General features: G+C 39.3%; 1 protein-coding gene across 1 annotated transcript in view; it reads left to right on the top strand.

Moving 5' to 3' along the window:
- Nucleotides 1-20,441, top strand: part of LOC309386011 (paralemmin-1-like) — a 141,124-nt gene that overhangs the window by 32,602 nt on the left and 88,081 nt on the right. Inside the window, exon 2 of the mRNA XM_081940914.1 lies at nt 4,190-4,270. Coding sequence (XP_081797040.1) covers nt 4,190-4,270 — 81 coding nt within the window. The remainder of the gene's footprint in view (nt 1-4,189; nt 4,271-20,441) is intronic.

The raw sequence follows: 20,441 nt of genomic DNA, 5'->3' as shown, positions 1-20,441 counted from the left end.
ACAAAAAATAATGTCAGAGGGAAGGTAGTCCTACACAATAGTCTTTTTTCCATTTTTGGTACACATAATATTGCATGAATTTCATGACCAACTCATTTTGTAGATGTGTTCACAATACACAGAAATTGGAAGATAGTAACTATAACAGAACTAAATAATGGTGCTCTGCAAAACAATTAAAGATTTTCTCCAAAACAGACCTAAATACTATAACTAAGAATGTGCAACTGTTGATAAGTGCTTGTTCCTATTCCATTCAGTGTAATAGCAATAGCACTTAGCACTTAGACTTATATAACGGTTTACAGTGCTTTACAACCCTCTTTAAGTGATTTACAGAGTTAGCATATTGTCCCCAGCAATCTGGGTTCTCATTTTACCGACCTCAGAAGGATGGGAGACTGAGTCAATCTTGAGCTGGTTAGGATCAAATTGCTGGCAGTGGGCAGAATTAGGAAACACATTTATACAATTTACTGCTGCCATGACCATCCTCAATGAATCATACCTCATCAGGTTGTCCATGACTGTGAGTCCTTTAAGGTAGGCAAGATCAGAAAACAAAACGCATAAAGACTTGAAATGTACTTTAGTATAATGAGGCTGAATCTTGAAAGCCAGTCAAAGTCTCTCCACTTCAACTTATTTTTTTATAAAATCAAAAGTGAATTGTTTTGAGTTTCTTTCTTACATCTTCTGCTTTCCCAGAATTCAAGTATCTTTTCTCTAATGGCTCAGCAGTCCTCCTTCTCTGTGTCAAACCTACATTTCATCATAGATAGGTGTAAATACATCTCCTCCCACTCCCAAACCTTTAGCATTTTGAATTTGGCTGGCTTGCTGTGATTTCTGATTTCTGATCTAGTTAGAGACTTGGTTTGCCTGTGGCTGCCAAGATCATAGCTACTTTTTAAGTTAGTGTTACGGAAATCCCATGATAAAATCCTATTTTCTCAGTAAAATGATAGTGGGATTTTTTCAGTAAAGAATCCCATGAAAAAATCCTTTTTTCTCTGCTTCTACATTTTGGGGAACATGGTAAGAAAATTATGCAATCTCTCCTGCAACTTACTCCTTTTTTATTTTGTCCTTTATTATTACTCCATTTTTATTTTGTCCAATTAGTTGGGCTGAACAATAGTGACTGACATCAAGTGAAATTTGTGGTTGTTTTGAGAGTTGAGTTTGGGTCTCCCTAATCACTTGCACATGATTGACTATTTAGTTGCCCAAGTTTTCTGTTTTTGGAATTAAATTGTTTTAACTAACTGGTAGTTACCAATTTAATTACTTGGATGCTACTGTGTGATGAATTTGCAGCATCTACTAAGAACTGATAGCCGATCAGAATTGACAATCATTAAGCAAGCAGAGATGTTTCAGCCAATCATTATTCAATCATTATTTATTAAGAAAATGTATATACTTGCTTGTGGTGACTCCAGGTGGTTTACAGAAATAAAATCCCAAATTCAAAACCCTATAAACCTCCACCCCTCTGGCAATCATTTGATGGGTTGTGTATCATCATGGGCTCCCCAGACCCACTGGCAAAACCATGCCTTCAGGGGCTTTTGAAAGAACATTAAGGTGGAGGCCAATCTTATCTCTGCGGTGATTATGTTCCAGAGGAAGGGAGCCACCAGGGAGAAGGCCCTTCTTCTTGGTCCCAAAGATGGACCTCCTTAAGAGAAGGGAACTATATCTTATCCTGCATCCCTGTTCTGGTGGGTGAGGTAGATAAAGCTGGAAAGATGGTTCTTGAGTCCCCGTGTCCCTCATACCACCACATCAGTTTTAAATCCCCCCCCCCAAAAAAAATCCCTTTCCTCCTCCTACTAAGATAAACTAAAATTGGAAGTGATTCATCTGCTTTACTAGTATATCACTTGGCACAACTATTCTGTCCCCTGTATCCAGTCCTGCTAACCTGTCATTATGCTTGCAGATCAAGAATAGGGGCAGTCAGCAGAAAACAATCTCATCATAAAATCTGCTGTCCCCATTGCCAATCCCCTTCCTATCTTCCCCGTGCAAGTTCTGAATTATTGCCAATGATGCTGCCCTGATTGTGTATGATAAACAAAATGATTGGTTGATTCTTCTGGCTTGGCAGTCCTCCCTCTTCTGCATGTTATTACGCACTGGAAGAAATATCCATCAGTCACATTGCTGCAGCTGGGATGAATCGGGCTGCAGGGCTCTGTCCATCACCTCCAAGTTTCTTTCTCTGCTGTTCTTTCTCTTCCTCCTCCACCCGCTTCTCTTATAATCCACACTGAATGAAAATGTTAAAAAAAAAAACCTCCATGTAAATCAAAATCACAAAGGGAACTGAGTCACAGGCAGCACTTACCATACTTAGGATTTTTCTTTTCTTTATGTAGGCAACAGCTGCCAACTTCTAGACCTCTCCATATTATTGGTGGTTCGGAGCACTGGCATCTCCATAATTTGCAGTTTCTGCCTTGCACTAAACTGGTAAAAGTTGTAGGTATAATACTACTGGCTGAGCAGGGTTTTTGTGATTTCATATTTCTGAGAAACCAGTGGCTTGATGATGTTGCATGGAGCTCTTTTGGGAGGCAATACAGATAGTCCTCAACTTACACAGTTCACTTAGTGACAATTCCAAGTTACAATTCCACTGGAAAAGGGGACCTATGACCATTTTTCACGCTTATGACTGTTGCAGCATCTCCATGGTCACACGATTTACATTGGATGCTTAACAGCTGACTCATATTTATGACGGTTGAAGTGTTCCAGAATCATGTTGATAATCTTTGCAATCTTCTTACAAGCAAAGTCAATGGGGAAACAAGATTTACTTAACAACCATGTTACTAATTTAACAACTGCAGTGATTCACTTAGCAAATGGGGCAAGAAAATTCATAAAATAGGGCAAAACTCACTTAACAAATGTCTCACTTAGCAACATACATTTTGGGCTCAATTGTGGTTGTAAGTTGAGGACTATCTGTAGTGGAATAGCAGGAGGATAGGTTGATCAGGGAGCAGCAGCTGTTAATATTGATTAGTTAATATTGATTAGTTAATAAACTAATCAAGGAGAGAAGCAACCTAGAACTTAGGAGAAATTTCCTGACAGTTAGAACAATTAATCAGTGAAACAACTTGTCTCCAGAAGTTGTAAATGTCCCAAAACTGGAGGTTTTTAAGAAGATGTTGGATAACTATTTGTCTTAAATGGTATAGGGTTTCCTGGCTGAGCAGGGGATGGGAGGTTGGCCTTGAAGACCTCCAAGGTCCCTTCCAACTCTGTTATTCTTTTAATATGCACCCATTGACACAATAGGCACTTCTCTGATACCATCCTTGGCTTGGCACCCAATTTTTCCCTTTAAGATAATGAGTAATAAAATACAACAGATGTTGCCCACCTTGTTGTTGCCAGCATACGGTTGATTAAAAGAGGAAAATGCTGCCTTACGACTGGGTGTAAGGATATCTAAGAAAGACTGAAATACATCTTGCACATGGGCTGGGAGCCCAGACAACACTGTGGGATCATGGCAGGAAAAATAAGTTGTTGGGGAATGTTTGTGTTGCATTTAGGTATAGATTGAAGGAGAAGGACAGAAGAAGATAGATGAATAAAGGCAATGCTGAAGATTCTGGCTTTATGGGAAGCCAAACCTTGTCCTTCCCAAATTGTTCAAACTGAGATAATAATTGGTCCAGGGATAGAATGCCCTGTAAGTTAATCTTGCCCTTACCCTGATTTTACCTCGTATGTATCTCTACACTATTACTAGTCCTTCTTTGCTTTGCATGCATGTTACGTTTTGTAGGAGATGCAAGGCACAAGGGTTAGGATTTGTGCCTTTAACTTGGTTGTTAAGCTTTGTGCCTGCTGTTTCTCCCCCCACCTCCTCTTCCCCCGGGGACTCTGCTCTTCGTTGCCATTCCCATAGCTGAACTTGAGAAGACCCATCTTTCTCCTCCTGAGTGAACAAGACACTAGTCCTTAGCTGACATGCTATTTTTGTGAAGATGCTGTTTGTGTGAGGTAAGTGACAAGCCGGCAAGGGTGGATCAGGTGGCTCCTCTAACCGAAGGGCTCGGCTCGCACATCCACTCATATGAAAAACACACGTTTGAAAAGCTTTGCTTCTCTAGTGACAGACAATTTCTCTTCTGCTGCTTTTTTTGTCTTTGCAAAGGAAAAAAGGAAAAGGCAGACGGAAATAGAAGGGAAGAGACAACAGCTCGAGGACCAGATTCTTCAGCTGCAGCATTTCAAGGTAAGGGCTGATCCTGGATTGACCAGAGCTGTATGTTTTTAGACATGCAAATCACACATTTGGGTAGCTGGGAAGAACCTGTTCCGACATGAAGCAGCCTGCATTGCCGGGGTCTGTCTGCTCCAGATAATCAAATCCTTACCAGTCTCTCTTCTGTGTGCGATTCTCTGTTAAAATACCATGTTATTGAAAAGGATGGAGCAGAACGGATGATGGAAGGGGGAGGGCATATACAGCAGGCACCAGAATTTGGCTGCCGGTTCAGCAATTCACAACATATCCCTTGAATTGGAACGGATGTGGATTTGGGTGTGTTCACTGCATTGCTTAAATGGTTCTTTTCCCAGCTATGCAACCACAGAGGCTGCTTTTGTGTGCTTAATTATGGTAGGACTTGAGCTCTATGGTTGTGTAATGGTGTGTGTGTGTGTGTGTATGTGTGCAGGTGTGCCTAAAACTGCAGAGCTATTCAAGGGGTATATGCAGTCCATATGGTCAAGGTTGGACATAATCTACATCTATAAATTAACAGTTGAAAAATTGAGATTATATGCAAAAGAACTGTATAGTGATACTGTATATACTGTGAAATATTGTATATATGTACATTGTAGGACAGATTAATCCAGGACTATCATATCTGATTTACGGAATATTGGGCAACCAACAGTTTTCTATATCTCTTTGCTCCCATCTAGTGATTGTCTGGAATTTTGCAGCCCTAATACGAACTGATGTATTTATCTGTAGATGTAACTAGTTTGTATTTGTAGTTACTGATTTGGATACTGCTGAAAGTCAGATGCATCTTGAATAAGATCACGATCCATGGTAGCACAACTGATTTGCAAGCAGGACATCCCAGGTTTATGGTCCAATACCTTATGTGGAAAAGAATAGATGGCAGCTTAAAACAAAGATTCTTCTCAAAAAGCTGGCTGCTAGGCTAAGCCTATTTTGGGGGAGTTTTAGATGTTTCTAATCACCTTTTATTCTACAAATCTTTCTCTTCTAAACAAATTGTTCCTAATATGACAGTTAGAAATTCTGGATATTTTAGCCTGGTCAGTGCCTGTAGGATAGATATTTAGAAAATCCTTCACTAGTACTTCTGAGCTTTTCCTTTGAAGCTGAGGGAGATGACTAATGGATTAGACTACATGTATACCTAGGTATAGAGGATCACTTGTACCACTGATGTCTTGTATTCTGCAATCTGGTTATTGGGCATAAACCTACCCCCACAGTGTGAGGCTATGCAATACAGATAACTTTCCCCTGTGTATTTTTATGCAATCTGTGTCTGTAGGAGGGACAGGTGTCAAAATAAAGCTGCTGGAAATTGTTGGAAATAACAGCCACTTGTTGTACTTCAGCCTAGAGCTGCTGAGACAACATTTGGAATTTCTGGGCATTTCCTAGTTTTTCTAGTTTTTCCTTGGAAACATGACTTCTGTGAATGGTATTTTCCCCCATGTAGTCTTATTTTGAAGGCAGCAACTAATTTTTTCCCCTCCCCTCATGTCATTCTATCTGAGGGATTGTGGAGGGCACAAAATGGTGCGGTGCAGGCCTCCCAGCACAGTTGCTGCTTCTGCCCCTTCCATTGGTATTTCTTCAAGCAGCTGGGGTAATATTGCTTGTGCAGGATCACAGAGGTGGAGACAAGCCATGTGTTTCGGCAATAAAACTTCTTGTCACCATGGGGGAATTATGTTCTTGTTCGGAGATTGCAGCCACCTGTGCTAGACTTTTTAAAAGACCAGATCACGTTTTAATAAGAAAAGCAGTGTTGAATGCTTGTTTAAAGAAAACCCTTCCCTAATCGTTAACCTCCAGATATGCTGGACTTGATTTCTATAATCCCACAGCCTGGTTGGAGGAGGCTGATGTAGACATTAATCAAAAGAGAATAGATTAAGATGCTTTTATTTATTTGTTTTCCAAGTCAGCCAGGTGGTGCCGTTTGAAAGCTCTTATTCAAGGACAGGACAAACTTCAGGAAACTCTTTTAACTCTTAACTAACACAGATCAGTGTTGGGCTATGCACTGCTACAGATTCAAAGTTTTTTTAAAGTGCTTTTGAGCATGCAGATGCTCGTCTCCATTTAAACCAACTACATCCAGGATGTTGTGGCTGTCAGCATGATCCTGAGTAAAGGAACATTGTGTTTAAGGAGTTTGCAGACTATATGCATACCCACCCAGTCACTCCAAAGCCCCTTTCTGTGTTTAAGACCAAAACACTTCACAGTCACATTTAATGATAAACTGCACAGAGACATGATGTCCTTGGCCTGTTAGTTATTGGACCAATACCCAATTCATGCACCATAATCCTACCTCTGATGATTAGGAATCTTTGAAATGCATGAAAGTGACTTGAGAAAGGTATAAAATTTCCTCACCGGTGCCTTTCAGAGGTTCAAGTCTTGCCATTTCTAATCCAGATTGCCAAAGGCAATGCAATGCAATGCAAGAAATTACAGCACCTAAAAATTGAGGGGAAAGTAGTGTACGTAATTCTCTGCCATATCTACTAAATTAGAGTGTATAGAGTTGTCTCTGGAATAGTGCAAAAGTTTACAAAACTAGTTTATCAAAGCTGGCAGTGAACTACTTCACTACTCATCTTTAAGTAATAATTCTTCCTTCAAATTCAAATTCTAAAAGTTTGACAGTCACCGTGGGAATACTTGTGCCTATATGTTTACAGTCCTATGATTAGCAATTTGCTCCCATTAAAAATTTAAAATGGAATCAGATACCTCAACTAGTTCTGGATCTCTGTGGATGCTGGTATAATATCTAACATTTATATGTTGGGAACATCATCTCTAAGCATCAAACTGTTTCTTTCATAGTGCAGAATAGAAGAGGTATCACCTGGTATCCTACTTTTCATCTCTATTTTGCTGCCTTAACCAAAGGCCTCTGGGATTGTTCAGCATTGTTTCCAGGAACTCTAGAAATGTAGATATAGATAGCTATATAAATAATACAAAGTCTTTATTTTAGTCCATTTGTACCACCCAACTCCTAATAATTCTAGAAAAATTCTTGTCTTTTTCTCCCTGCTTTTGCTTGCCATTTATCCCAGTTTGTCACCAAACAGCTTTGATATGTGCTGATGTTTAAATAAGTCTCAAGCAATATTTCATACAGTAATAGGGTTGGAAATGACTTTGGTAGTCTTCTAATTCAACCCCCATTCCCAGAACAGGATTCCTCCTCTTATCTCAGATAAATGATTGTCACCCTTGATATGATGTGGCAGGCTGATCCACTCTTTAATTGTGCTCACAGTCAGAAAATTCTTCCTTACTTCAAGTTTGGATTTCCCTCTGTAAAGCTTTCCCAGGTTTCTACCCACTGGTTCTTACCTTACCCTTGGATGCTACAGAAAATAAATCTTCTGACTTTTGACATCCCTTCATGTATTGGAAGATTGCGGTCATATCTCCTTTCAGCCTTCTCTTCTTTAGCAATAGCACTTAGTATGTGGACATATATACCACTTCACAGTGCTTTACAGCCCTCTCTAAATGATTTACAGGGTCGGCATATCGCCCCCAACAATCAGAGTCTTCATTTTAATGACCTCGGAAAGATGGAAGGCTGAGTCAACCTCCTGAGCTGGTGAGAAACGAACTGCTGGCAGTGGGCAGATTTAGCATTCTAGCCATTGCGCTGCCTTTAGACTAAATCTACCAAGGCTCTTTAGACTAAACATACCAAGTTCCTTTAACCATTCTTGGTATGATTTCACTTTCATGCCCCTTTCCTTCTTTATCATTCTTCTTCACATGCTTTCCTGTTCCTCAGTGTCCTTTTTTGTATTATGATTTTATTGTACTGTAGGGTATAGTATTCCAGGTGTGCGGCTGTCCAATGCAATGTAAGACTGGTACTTCCTGTTACCTTTACTTTACTTTACTTTACTTTACTTTATTTGCACTTATAGACCGCCCCCTCTCCCAGAAGGGACTCAGGGCGGTGTACAGTCAGTCCATAGAAAATACAGAACATAAATAATTAAATAATTAAATAATTAAATAGTTAAATAGTTAAATAGTTATGGAGGAGGTTAAAAGAAAAACTGTATATCTAAGTAAAGTATCTAAAATATAGTTTTTAAAAACCCCTAAAAAATACCCCATAAGTTAAATTTAAAAATGATTCCCCTAAAATGCCAGTTAAAATATATCTGCCGGGGGGTAAAAGTTATGAATGTGCCAGGCCAGCTAATTGGACATTTGTTTGACGCAACCCCAAACTGTATTGCATTCTTTCTCTCCGTAGCAGTCTGACTTCTCTTCTTACTGGGACGCTGGGTGAAACGCCTTCTCTGGAGGACTGTAAGTTTTCCTCTAGAGAGAATACCTTAAACTGATTGCATAGCTTCGCTGACAGGACAGTGAACCTGGTCCTCCAAGTTACAAGCTGCTAGCCTTTCTCTTCCAGAGCCTTTTTTTTTTTCTGAAATAATATCTTCCTTTCAATGTTGTTTTTTGAGACATCCTTCTGCCTTGTCCAAACTGATCTTTCCTAAATCTCTGTGTGGCTTGATTGGCCTTCAGTCCCCCCAATAATACAGTGAGTTGGGACTTGGTTCAGTGGAGTTGGAATCCTCCTCAAGCAGCAGCACAAATACGGCACAAACCTTGCTGGTCACCAAAGTAGATGGAGGGGGTTCCCTCCTTATCTGTGGCTGTGGGATGATGATGATTATGAAGATCCAAGCATCTTTTCCTCGTCTGGAAGGACAAAATTTTAAAGTCTCCTCTATACTGAGGGAAAGAGAAAGAGGCAGAAAACAGATTTAAATTTTCACATACTGTTAGACTTTCAGTTTTCTTTTGCTTAGGGCTTTGTGCACACTGGTCACACTTTTTTGCAAGCTGAATTAAATGGTCTATATTTGCTCTGGTGTGAATGTAGCAGTTGACTAATAGTGTGCTGGGTGCAAAACATACAAGAAATTACCTGTGTGGATTTTCCAACAAAAGAGTTATAGACCCAGCAAAGGCACCAGGATAAGATTCTTAGTATATATCAATTAATTTTCAGGGACTTGGGGTGTGTGTGTGTGTGTGTGTGTGTGTGTGTGTATGAATGAATAGAGCTAGGAATAAGAGCCTGCATATCATGGATACTCATTAGGAATAGCATCTTAAATGAAGAGCATTTGTGGAGTTTAGCACATGGCATAAGTTTTGGGAAATAGCAATGATACTGACATCAGAAAGTCTCATGCTTGAAGATGGGAAAGAATAATGTTTTTTTTAGCAGCTAAAGAATAAAGTTTTTTATTTGAAAGCTAGCCCTTTAGGAGATTTTGGTAATGCCACATCCAGAGAAAGTATGGAAGTTGAAAAAGGATGCATTAAAATCTGAAATAATTCTACAAATTGATTCAAAATTGTGGTTCAGGAAAGGAGACATACAACAAGCTAAAGCAGATGAAAACATGCTCAAGTATGAACAGTAACCAGAGAACTCATAAATCTGAAATTATAAGGGATTAGAAATCTAAAGCAACATGTGTCAGATTATCTCTTTGTTCATAAAATACTAAAACAACAAACAATGTGATCCTTTTTGAAAAATTCAAGGAAGTGTTTTAAGTTCCTTACCAGAAAAGTATAAATGGAGTTCATCAGAGTTCATTATAATGGAGATATAACAAAACATCATTTGAACAATGCAACTAAGAGAATTCTCTAAAGCGGATAAAAGGGAGAAATGTAACCTGTCATTAGTGTATTAGAAAGAGACCTATCAAAACCGAATGAAGACTTCACAGAGCTAAAGCCTGTACAACACATACAGAGAGATAATAAGTCTAAATGTCTTAAAAGAAAAGGCCAATTTGCGTAAGGATTGCAGAACAATGAGGTACAGGCAAGAAAAGTTAATTTAGCAAATGGAATGTTGATATATGGAAAGGGCAGCATTGAATTGAAATGTCTGATAAATCATAATGAAAGCAAGAATGGAATGTTTCAAGAAACATATACCTGAATTGGACACAGATTACATATATTAAACAAAATGATTTTAAAATTATGCTTAAAATAAACTTTGCATTGTTGCGAAAGACCACCAAGTCATATTGAAAGCACAATGCAGTTAATTTTCTGGAAATTATATAGCCTAAGGCAAGCAGAGTAATGGGATGCATGCATAAGCATAATTCTGCAAAATGATATTTGGGCACAGAGTTCTTATTAAGAAAATAAAAGCTGAGATCTTATAAATTGAATTGAATATTTGTCCTTCTGAGAAAAAAAGGTGTTAGATACTTGTTCTAACTACAGTGGTTTCCACCAAGGTCCTCTGTTCTGGCGGGAACAGAGGTTTAATCCTATTGGTCGAAAGGTCTGACAGCTCCCTATAAAAGGGCTGCTGTCAGACTCAACCTTCGCTGGATTGTTCTCACTTATTGTACTTAATGAAGAGCTGTTGTTACCGTTAAGCCTGTGTGTGCCTATCCATTACCCAATCTAACAAAAGGGTATCCACATGTGATTTTTGTTTAAAAACAAAAGGAAAAAAGAAAGATTTTTCTAGCTTAAAATAAGCCAGCCAGATATTGGATATTTTTTAACGATGTTTGTAGTCCAATGTCAGTCAGAACAATTTTCCAACAGTTTTTATCAACAAAAGATTTAAGCATAACTTCATATGAGTTATGAAACCTAATGGTATTTGAATTCAAAGTTTATGCATCAGACCCTTTAAAACAAAGGAATAAACAACATTGGAGAACCTAAGTAGGAATAATGCTGGGCTGATGAATTGAACAAAAGTTTACAACATTTTGAACCTAAAACTTGGAAAAATAACCATTGCTGTGTTGCTCATTTTAATGAAGAACGCATAACTCCCAAGGAACTAAAATATTTAGATGCTAGCTCATTCAGCACAAGCTCATCAATAGCACCTGGATCTACTCTGGATACTCAAAGAAGAAAGCAAAATACAACAACAATAACTCTACACAGTCACCACAGTCGCTACTGAAAATGACTGAATGCAGAGAAGAATGAAAAAGATGAAAAGAAGATTGGAAGCCAAATCATACCAAGAATGGTTAAAGAAATTTGTTATGTTTAGTGTAAAGAGCCATGGTGGCGCAGTAGCTAGAATGCAGTATTACAGGCTAATTCTGCCAACTGCCAGCAGTTCAATTCTCACCAGGATCAAGGTTGACTCGGCCTTCCATTTTTCTGAGATCGGTAAAATCAGGACCCAGATCATTGGGGGTAGTATGCTGACCCTCTAAACCAGGGGCATCAAACTCGATTTCATTGAAGCCCGCATCAGGATTGAATTTGATATCGGGGGAGGGGGCAAGATGGGTGTGGCCAAGGAGGACATGGCCAGCTCGATGTCACTCGTGTTGGGGACATCTATGGTGACCCGAGTGCTCTGCCAGCAAAAATGGACTCCCGTGCTCTATTTTCGGCTGCGATTGCCTCCTGAAACCCTCTGCCAGCAAAAACGGAGGTTGGGAGAGCTGCCCACGGCCCTCCTGAACTCTGTTTACGCTGGCAGGCTGGTTCTTTGCTGTTTCCAGGGCAGACCTGTGGGCCAGATCTAAGCACCCCACGGGCAGGATACGGCCCTGGGGCCTTGAGTTAGACACCCCTGCTCTAAACCATTTAGAGGGCTGTAAAGCACTGTGAGCAGTATATAAGTCTAAGTGCTATTGCTAAAGAAGAGAAGGCTGAAAGAAGATATGGCAGCAATCTTCCAATATGTGAAGAGATGTCACAAGACAGAGGATTAATTTTCTGTACATGGCATACCAGCAACTGGGCCACAGAAACAAGTGAAACCCCATCCGCAGGATGCATGCAGCATGCAAAACCAAGTCCCTCCGGTCCCCCCAAAAATGTTTCTCCATGGAACTGGCCCCTGGTGTCCAAAAGGTTGAGGGCCACTGAGGTAAACCGCAGAAATGTCGGGAAACTGAACTACCAAGCATAAGTAAGTGGTTTTCAGAATTAAGCATGATTCTTGTGAAATGTTGTTGTTGTTAGTTGAAAAGTCATGTCCGACCCATCACGACCCCATGGACAATGTTCCTCCAGGCCTTCCTGTCCTCTACCATCCTCTGGAGTCCATTTAAGCTCAAATGTGAAATGTAGATTGCCATAAATCTAGTTTAGTAGTGAAGTGCTGCAGTACACACAAAGATAGTGAGGGTTACAGCAAAGTTTTTGTGCTGGTTCAAAATGCAAAAATCAGAATTCTGCTGAGCATAGCAGCATCTAAGAAAATGCATGCAAAACACTTAGATATTAAGACAACTTTTCTGCATGATGATCTGAAAAAAGGAGATGTTTATACATCAGCCACCAGGATTTGTAAAGTAAGCAGAAGAAGCTCTGTAAATTACAAAAATCTATATGTGGACTAAAGCAAGCATTCAAAGTATGGTCTGATAAACAAAATCAAGTTTAGTAAAACAAAGGCTTTAAGCAGGGAAATACTGATTGATGTTTATATACAAGAATCAAAAATGGAAGATAAATGTACAGTACAATCTTTGTCATGCTGATGATTGAATTGTACAGTATGTTTAGAGCACAAAAGCGATGCATAATTTTGAGACAGTGACGGTAAGTAAAGAAGTAAAAGAACTTGGGGATATTAACATCTGTCTTGGAACTGAAATGTAAAGGACAAAGGTGAGGGTTCTTGTTCAGTCAAACCAAATAATAATAGATTTAATAAAGTTTCTACACCTTGGTGAGGCAAAGCAGTCATGGTCAGCCCTACAAGGTAGGCCAGGTCGAAAAACAGACATCACAAAGAAAGATTTCAAGAATTATATTTTATTGTTGTGGGATATAATAATAAAATCTTAAAAGTCTGACTAAGTTTCTCTCTGCCCTGTTTATTGCTAAACAAAATCAAGGTAAGGGTTATTTTGAATTTTTTTCTCATAGTTACTTCTATTGCTGGGTTGTGTAATCTCTTGTTAAGTCCCTCCTTAGCAACTCATTCCTCCCTTTCCCCATGATGGCTCTTTCATACCTTCTCCAAGGTCAGCTCTGTTTATCTTTACTGTACACCCATGCAAGTTCAGTACCCAAACCAAGAGGAAAATCTAAAGTTAAATTGGCAAATAATGAGCAATATAAGGGAGTTGGAGAAAATCTGATACACTGTATTGCAACTGTGAGAAGCTCTGACCTGGCCAGTGCAATTGAACTGCTAATTAGAAATATTAGAAAGAACAATGTGCCAACACAAGAGGACTAGATAGCAATAAATGATGAAACTAGATGCCTCAAAGGAATTATGGATTTTAATTTAAAACTGCCTATGACTAATAATCTAGAACATATGGAATATACAGGTTTGAACTGGATTGGAAATAAATCTGATAGTAAATCAATTGTAGAACAGATATTCTTTAATCCGGGGGTGAGGAACCATGACCTTTTTATGACTTGTGGACTTCAACTCCCAGAATTCCTGAACCAGCCGTGCTGGACCTTGGAGGTCTTCTAGGCTAACCCCCTGCCTAGGCAGGAAACCCTACACTTCAGACAAATGGTTATCCAACATCTTCTTAAAAACTTCCAGTGTTGGGCATTCATAACTTCTGGAGGCAAGTTGTTCTAACTGTCAGGAAATTTCTCCTCAGTTCTAAGTTGCTTCTCTCCTTGATTAGTTTCCACACATTGCTTCTTGTTCTACCCTCAGGTACTTTGGAGAATAGTTTGACTCCCTCTTCTTTTTGGCAACCCATGAGATATTGGAACACTGCTATCATGTCTCCCCTAATCCTTCTTTTCATTAAGTTCCTGCAACTGTTCTTCATATGTTTTAGCCTCCAGCCTCCTAATCATCTTTGTTGCTCTTCTCTGCACTCTTTCTAGAGCCTCCACATTTTTTTTTACATCGTGGCGACCAAAACTGGATGCAGTATTCCAAGTGTGGCCTTATCAAGGCATTCTGTCCCTCTGTTTATGCAGCCTAGAACTGTGTTGGCTTTTTGGCAGCTGCTGTACCCCGCTGGCTCATATTTAAATGGTTGTCCACTACGATTCCAAGATCCCTCTCACAGTTACTACTATTGAGCACAAGGTACTATATATACTGTACCTGTGCATTTTGTTTTTCTTGCCTAATGTAGAACCTTACTTCTTTCACCATTGAATTTCATTTTGTTAGAAAGCGCCCAATCTTCAAGTTTGTCAAGATCCTTCTGTATCTTAAGCCTATCTTCTGGAGTGTTGGCTATTCCTGCCAGCTTGGTATCATCTGCAAATTTGATGAGTTCCCCATTTATCTTCTCATCCTCTGCATACTTCCTTCCATGTAGATGAAGTTCCATTGAGGACTCCACGTTGAGTGCGGTTGGTCATCCAGTTACGAATCCATCTGGTGGTGATGCTGTCTAACCCACATTTTTCTACTTTATCTAGTAGTAGGTTACGGTCTACTTTATCAAATTCCTTACTGAAGTTGAAGTAAATTATATTGACAGCATTCCTCTGGTCCACGTGAGAAGCCAAGCATTGTAGCTCTGTCATCTAGAGATGCTGAATACTGCACTCTTGTCAGACTCCAAAAATCTAAAAAGACACACTGAATTTATTTTATGCAATTTCCTTTATTGTTCCTCACTTACAGACAGAAGTCTCACCCAACTAAACTACTTGCTTTATTAAAGACACAAAAACTCTTTAAGAACTCCTAAGGAGGAGCTGCCTTAGCTCTCTTCCAACCAAAATATCTAAACTTTGCTGCCTCGGGTCTTCTGCAGTGCAACCCCTCCCTCCTGGGAATCCAGACTGCACTCCACCACAACTGTGGAAGAAGCATGCAAGGCACTTGCATGGCTGCACAGACTATTGCTGCACTTGAAAATAAAAAGAACCAAACATTAGGATTCATAGTGTGAAGTAATTCATAGCAGTTTAACCCATTTATTGCACAATTTGATCACAAAGCTAAGGTGAAGAAAAATGTTGGCGTGCTTCATCTACATAATTTTTTTTTCATGATGCAGAATAGAAAAAGTATAATCTGGTGTCCTACTTTTCATCTCTGTTTTTCAGGCATTGTGTACATACAAAAGCATTAAGCTGCAGTAGCCAAAGACTACTCCCTTTGGGATTAATTACCCACAATATTGTTTGTAATGACTCTGGAAATCTTTAGATATAGCTAGATATACAGGTAATGTGAATTTCCCCCTATTCACCTTTCTTTCTTTCTTTCTTTCTTTCTTTCTTTCTTTCTTTCTTTCTTTCTTTCTTTCTTCCTTCCTTCCTTCCTTCCTTCCTTCCTTCTTTCTTTCTTTCTTTCTTTCTTTCTTTCTTTCTTTCTTTCTTTCTTTCTTTGCTTTTGATTAGGAATGTGCAGGATGCAAACTAAATTGAAAATTAGAGACAATAATTTTAAATTTTATAAGCCTTAGCTACTTTATGCAGATTGTATAGTAGTAGTAATACAGGTAGTCCTTGAGTTACAATCAATTAAGCCCAAAATTTCTGTTGTTAAGTGAGAGAGTTGTTAAGTGAGTTTTGCCCCGTTTTATGATCTTTTTTGTCACAGTTGTTAAGTGAATCACTGCAGTTGTTAAGTTAGTAACACAGTTGTTAAGTGAACCTAGTTTCCCCATTGACTTTGCTTGCTAGAAGGTTGCAAAAGTTGATCACATGATCCCGGGACACTGCAATCATCTTAAATATGACTCAGTGAACAGGCATCTGAATTTTAATCATTGGATGGATATTGCTGCAGTAGTCGTAAGTGTGAAAAATGGTCAAATCATTTTTTTTCATGCTGTTAAATACTAATACTGTTGTAAATTAAGGAGTGCCTGTAGTGTATAGAGAACTAATTTTAAGAGTGGCATAGCTGTTTAACCAATGAAGTCATCAAAGTAAATAAACAAAATCCATATGAAGCTGACATCACCAGGTAATGACCCTAACCAGATATGGTGATCTTAAACCAACCATGTGCTCTTGGAGTCATAAATTCACGGCCGCAATCAGATACGTATTGAAGCTAATCCCATCAAGAAAAAGGTGACAATCAAGCCAATCCATGAATAGCTTAAGGCCAAACTGATCCCTAATCCCATGTAGATTCAAATCTAAATAAAATTAAAAATGAACAGAAGAACCCTAGGCTGAGCTGTATTTTGGAACCAAACCCTATTTGTGCATTATGAAATAAATAATAGACAAATGGTGCTTTAATTTCTTAAAATCAGAAGTTTAAATGCAGACAAGGAACACTTTTTAAACCCACAGACTGCATTGCCCTTTTTCTAAAAGATTTTGTTTCCACAAGAGTTTTGAAAATCTCTCCCTTGCATAAGGACAATTATTTTAACCATACCAGCCCTAATGTGGTACTTAATTTAATGTTTCCCTAATCCATTTATGCTTTGAAAAAAGCTACAATTTGCAAATTTCATCCTAAAAAGCCCGTGCACATGACTCACATACATTTGCAAATTTAACTGGTAATACAAATAGACACATAACTGTAAGTATTTTGAAGCCAGTCCTTAATAAAGTTTTATTCCCTCAGCAAACTAGGAGCATTTAGCCAGTAAAGCAAAGACTCGCAGACATACCCCACCCCAACATAGCAACAAGCAGTAATGCATCTTATCCAGACATATCAGAACTATGATTCTAGGCATGTGCAAAGTAGGTCATGTGACCAACGGACAAGGGGCAGAGTAGGGTGGAAGTGGTATGTTCAGACATGTCTGGGCAGATGATGTATGGAAATTCATCTGTTAAAGTCCATTTTGCTTTTGAAAAATAAAGGTCCACTGTCTTGTGAAGGTATTTCTATTCTACAAAATAGTGGGGGGGGGGGGAGTGCAAACTCAATGGCTTTCACTGAGTTTCTTAAACAGCATATGGAAATGAACCCTTCAAAATCCAAACCTGAATGTGTTCCTTTCTCTCAAGCATAGCCAGAGCATGGCTGCATATTTTACGGAATATGTACACAAGCTTTAAATAACTCAGTTGTTGCAAAGGCTGGAGTTATTGCACACATCAGGACACACACGGAGACACTTACTTTAAAATCTCAAGTTAATTTATATCCGTGATGGCGAACCTATGGCATGTATGCCCAAGGTAATTTGCAAAGCCATGTCTCCTGGCACATGCAGCCTTGCCTGTTTGTCTTCTGGGTTTCCGGAGCACATGCATGCGCAATGATTAGCTGTTGTTCACACGCGCAGCAGTGCCAAAAACCAGTGCGCACATGTGCACCAGCAAGCTGATTGTCGAGTGCACATGTGCAACAGAACCCGGAAGCTTGGCTTTCCAGAGCGCAGTACCTTCCCTTGGTGCCAAAAAGGTTCACCATCACTGACTTATAGGAAGTCTATCCTAATTTTATTCAGTCACAAGCCTTACGCTAAGACAGAATGATTTCCAGTAAGATCCAATATGAAACAAACTTTGAACCTCTCTGGTTCGGGCTTGACAATGATTGTTTTTGCTTAAGCAATCCTAATAGCAAGTTATTTTTGTGATTCTATAACAACCATCAATATTTTTATATTATTATGGATTTCAAGAGCTGTTTTGTTGAACAAGGCACAATACATTATGTATCATAAGCTAAGTGAATGCCTGTAACAACCTCATCTCTTAGCACAATACAACGAGTTTGTGCTATAGGATAAAATACGATTGTATTTCTGTAGTTCCAGAGAATTTCACCTAACTATGAGATCAAATACAGATTTTTTTCTTGATCCCACATCATAAATGCGAAGAGCTTTCAAGATAATGTTCAACCCCATTTCCTATGTGCATTTTATATTGCAAGCTGTTGTGTCATCTGTTGATTTTGTTTTGTCATTCTTTCCAAGCAAGCTGAGTTAAAACTGCCTAGGAGACTCTTTTGTGTAATGGTCTCACAAGATCCAATTCCCACCATTACTGTCAGCATAAAAGGATGCATTTGTGCATCTTGCTTATTATGTTCAGGAACATTGTGATCATTGAGGTATGGGGAGGACAAAGAACTAAATGCCATTAGGTCAGATGTATTGCAGATCTAATTTGGCATGGCTGCTCTAATTTTAATGGCCCTTTGCCCATTCACATCATAGGTAGAGAGAGACATTTCATACTGTATTTGGCAGCCAAGCTTTTTGGCATGATAAACATACAAAGCATGAGGAGGAAAATAATGCCTCCCAACACAAAGCAGATACATGCCAGAGATCTGTAGCAAATGGTGTCACCTTTTTCTTCACCTTTATCTATTCACTTTGGGAGCATCCATGTTGCCTCTTAAAAGTGATTCCAAAACTAAAGTCCTCCCTTGATTTTGGCTAGAGATATATTGTATTAGATTATTGAAATCAGGTCAATGGAGAAAAGCAACCACAGTCTGAAATGTAGTGAAAGTGACATTTTGCCAAAAAGGATGATTACCTGACACACAGATAGAAATATATCATCTTTTTAAAATGTATGGATTGTTATAGATCACGATCTTTAGGCTTTTTTTAAAAAGTGATATGATGCTAATACATTCTTCTGTGCATATGTATGTGTATTCAATTATTCTTGTTCAGCTGGAAGAAGAAAATGCTCTCATTTCCTTTTTTTCAAAGAGAAAAAAAACTCAGTTGTCATCAGTGAGGTGCAGTATGCTTGTACTTAGCTTTGTCAGGAGATGGTTGAGGAATATGTATGAGTGTCCTGCCTTTCATTCCACAAACATCTGTGGTCTGCCATCTGCCTGCCTTCCCACATGTCAGTGAAATTCCAATGTAAGGGAATTCCTCCTTCGTTTTTCCTTCTCCTGGCTAGGAAGTGTAGGCACTGAGGGAGAGTGTAAAGTGATGGGGAGGTTAATAATAATAATAATAATAATAATAATAATAATAATAATAATAATAATAATAATAATAATAATAATAATAATAATAATAATAATAATAATAATAATAATAATAAAAGTGTTATTGCCATGTCCTAAGAATAACAAAAGAGAAACATTAAAATGAAGTTGAAAGAGATTAAGGAACAACCTAACAATAAGATCAAGAGAGACCTCTTTCCCAAAGGAAGAAAAATTTGGGGAAACTGGAGGATAAAACGAGAGGATGGATTCCATTGCAATAAGCAAGAAACCTGCTGAACGCAGCTTGGTGCTCTACATCTTCTACTTGCTCTTTTAGAATGTTTTTGAGTTGCTTATAACATGGAAAGCAGGTAGGAAAGGAAGAACTATGAATCTGATAGTTTCATAGAAGTCTTCAGTTAGGCTTTCCTTCTTTTCTATACAATCTTATCAGTGGTGGGATTCAATTTTTTTTGCTACCGGTTCTGTGGGGCGGGGCGGGACTTGGTGGGTGTGGCAGGGGAAGGATACTGCAAAATCCCCATTCCCTCCACATTCCTGGGAGAACGATACTGCAAAATCTCCATTTCCACCCCACTCTAGGGGAAGGATACTTTAAAATCCCCATTCCCTCCCCACCCCACTAACCTGCTTTCTAGTTCCGTTCTCCTGTGCAGGGCAACAGTAGAAGACCCAGCCAATCAGCTGGGACTCAGGAAGCAGCGAATAGATGGGGGCGGAGCCAGCCAGAGGTGGTATTTGCCGGTTCTTTGAACTATGCAAAATTTCCACTACCGGTTCGCCAGAATCGATCAGAACTGGTGAATACTACCTCTGAATCTTCTTTTTTTATTAAAAGTTTTTTTTATTTTAAATTTTCAAAACAAACACAAAACAAAGAATCCTCCTTCTTTACAGTGATGTGCGGTGAGGTTTATGGCTGGTGAGGCTGGTGACATCATCAGGAAGGTGGGGAATGGGACCACGTGTGCAGGAGGCTGAGGCTGCCTCAGCCTCCTACACACATGGTCCCATTCCCCGCCTTCCTGAGTCAACATGAAGGGGACCGCGGAGCGCGAGCCGCAGGACTGCAGAGCGCGCTCCTCCTGCACACATGGTCCCATTCCCCGCCTTCCTGAGTCAACATGAAGGGGACCGTGGAGTGCAAGCCGGCGGAGCGTGAGCCGGCAGAGTGCGCTTTGCGGTCCCCTTCATGTTGACTCAGGAAGGCAGGGAACCGGACCACGTGTGCCTTTTCCCTTTTCCCTTTTTTTTTCTTTTCATGATGAGAGCGGTGAG

The sequence above is a fragment of the Natrix helvetica genome (genome assembly GCF_964273705.1).
Source record: "Natrix helvetica genome assembly, chromosome: 2".
Lineage (NCBI taxonomy): Eukaryota > Metazoa > Chordata > Lepidosauria > Squamata > Natricidae > Natrix > Natrix helvetica.
The sequence above is the reverse complement of the archived record's forward strand: the minus strand, read 5'-3'. Positions and strand labels throughout refer to the sequence as shown.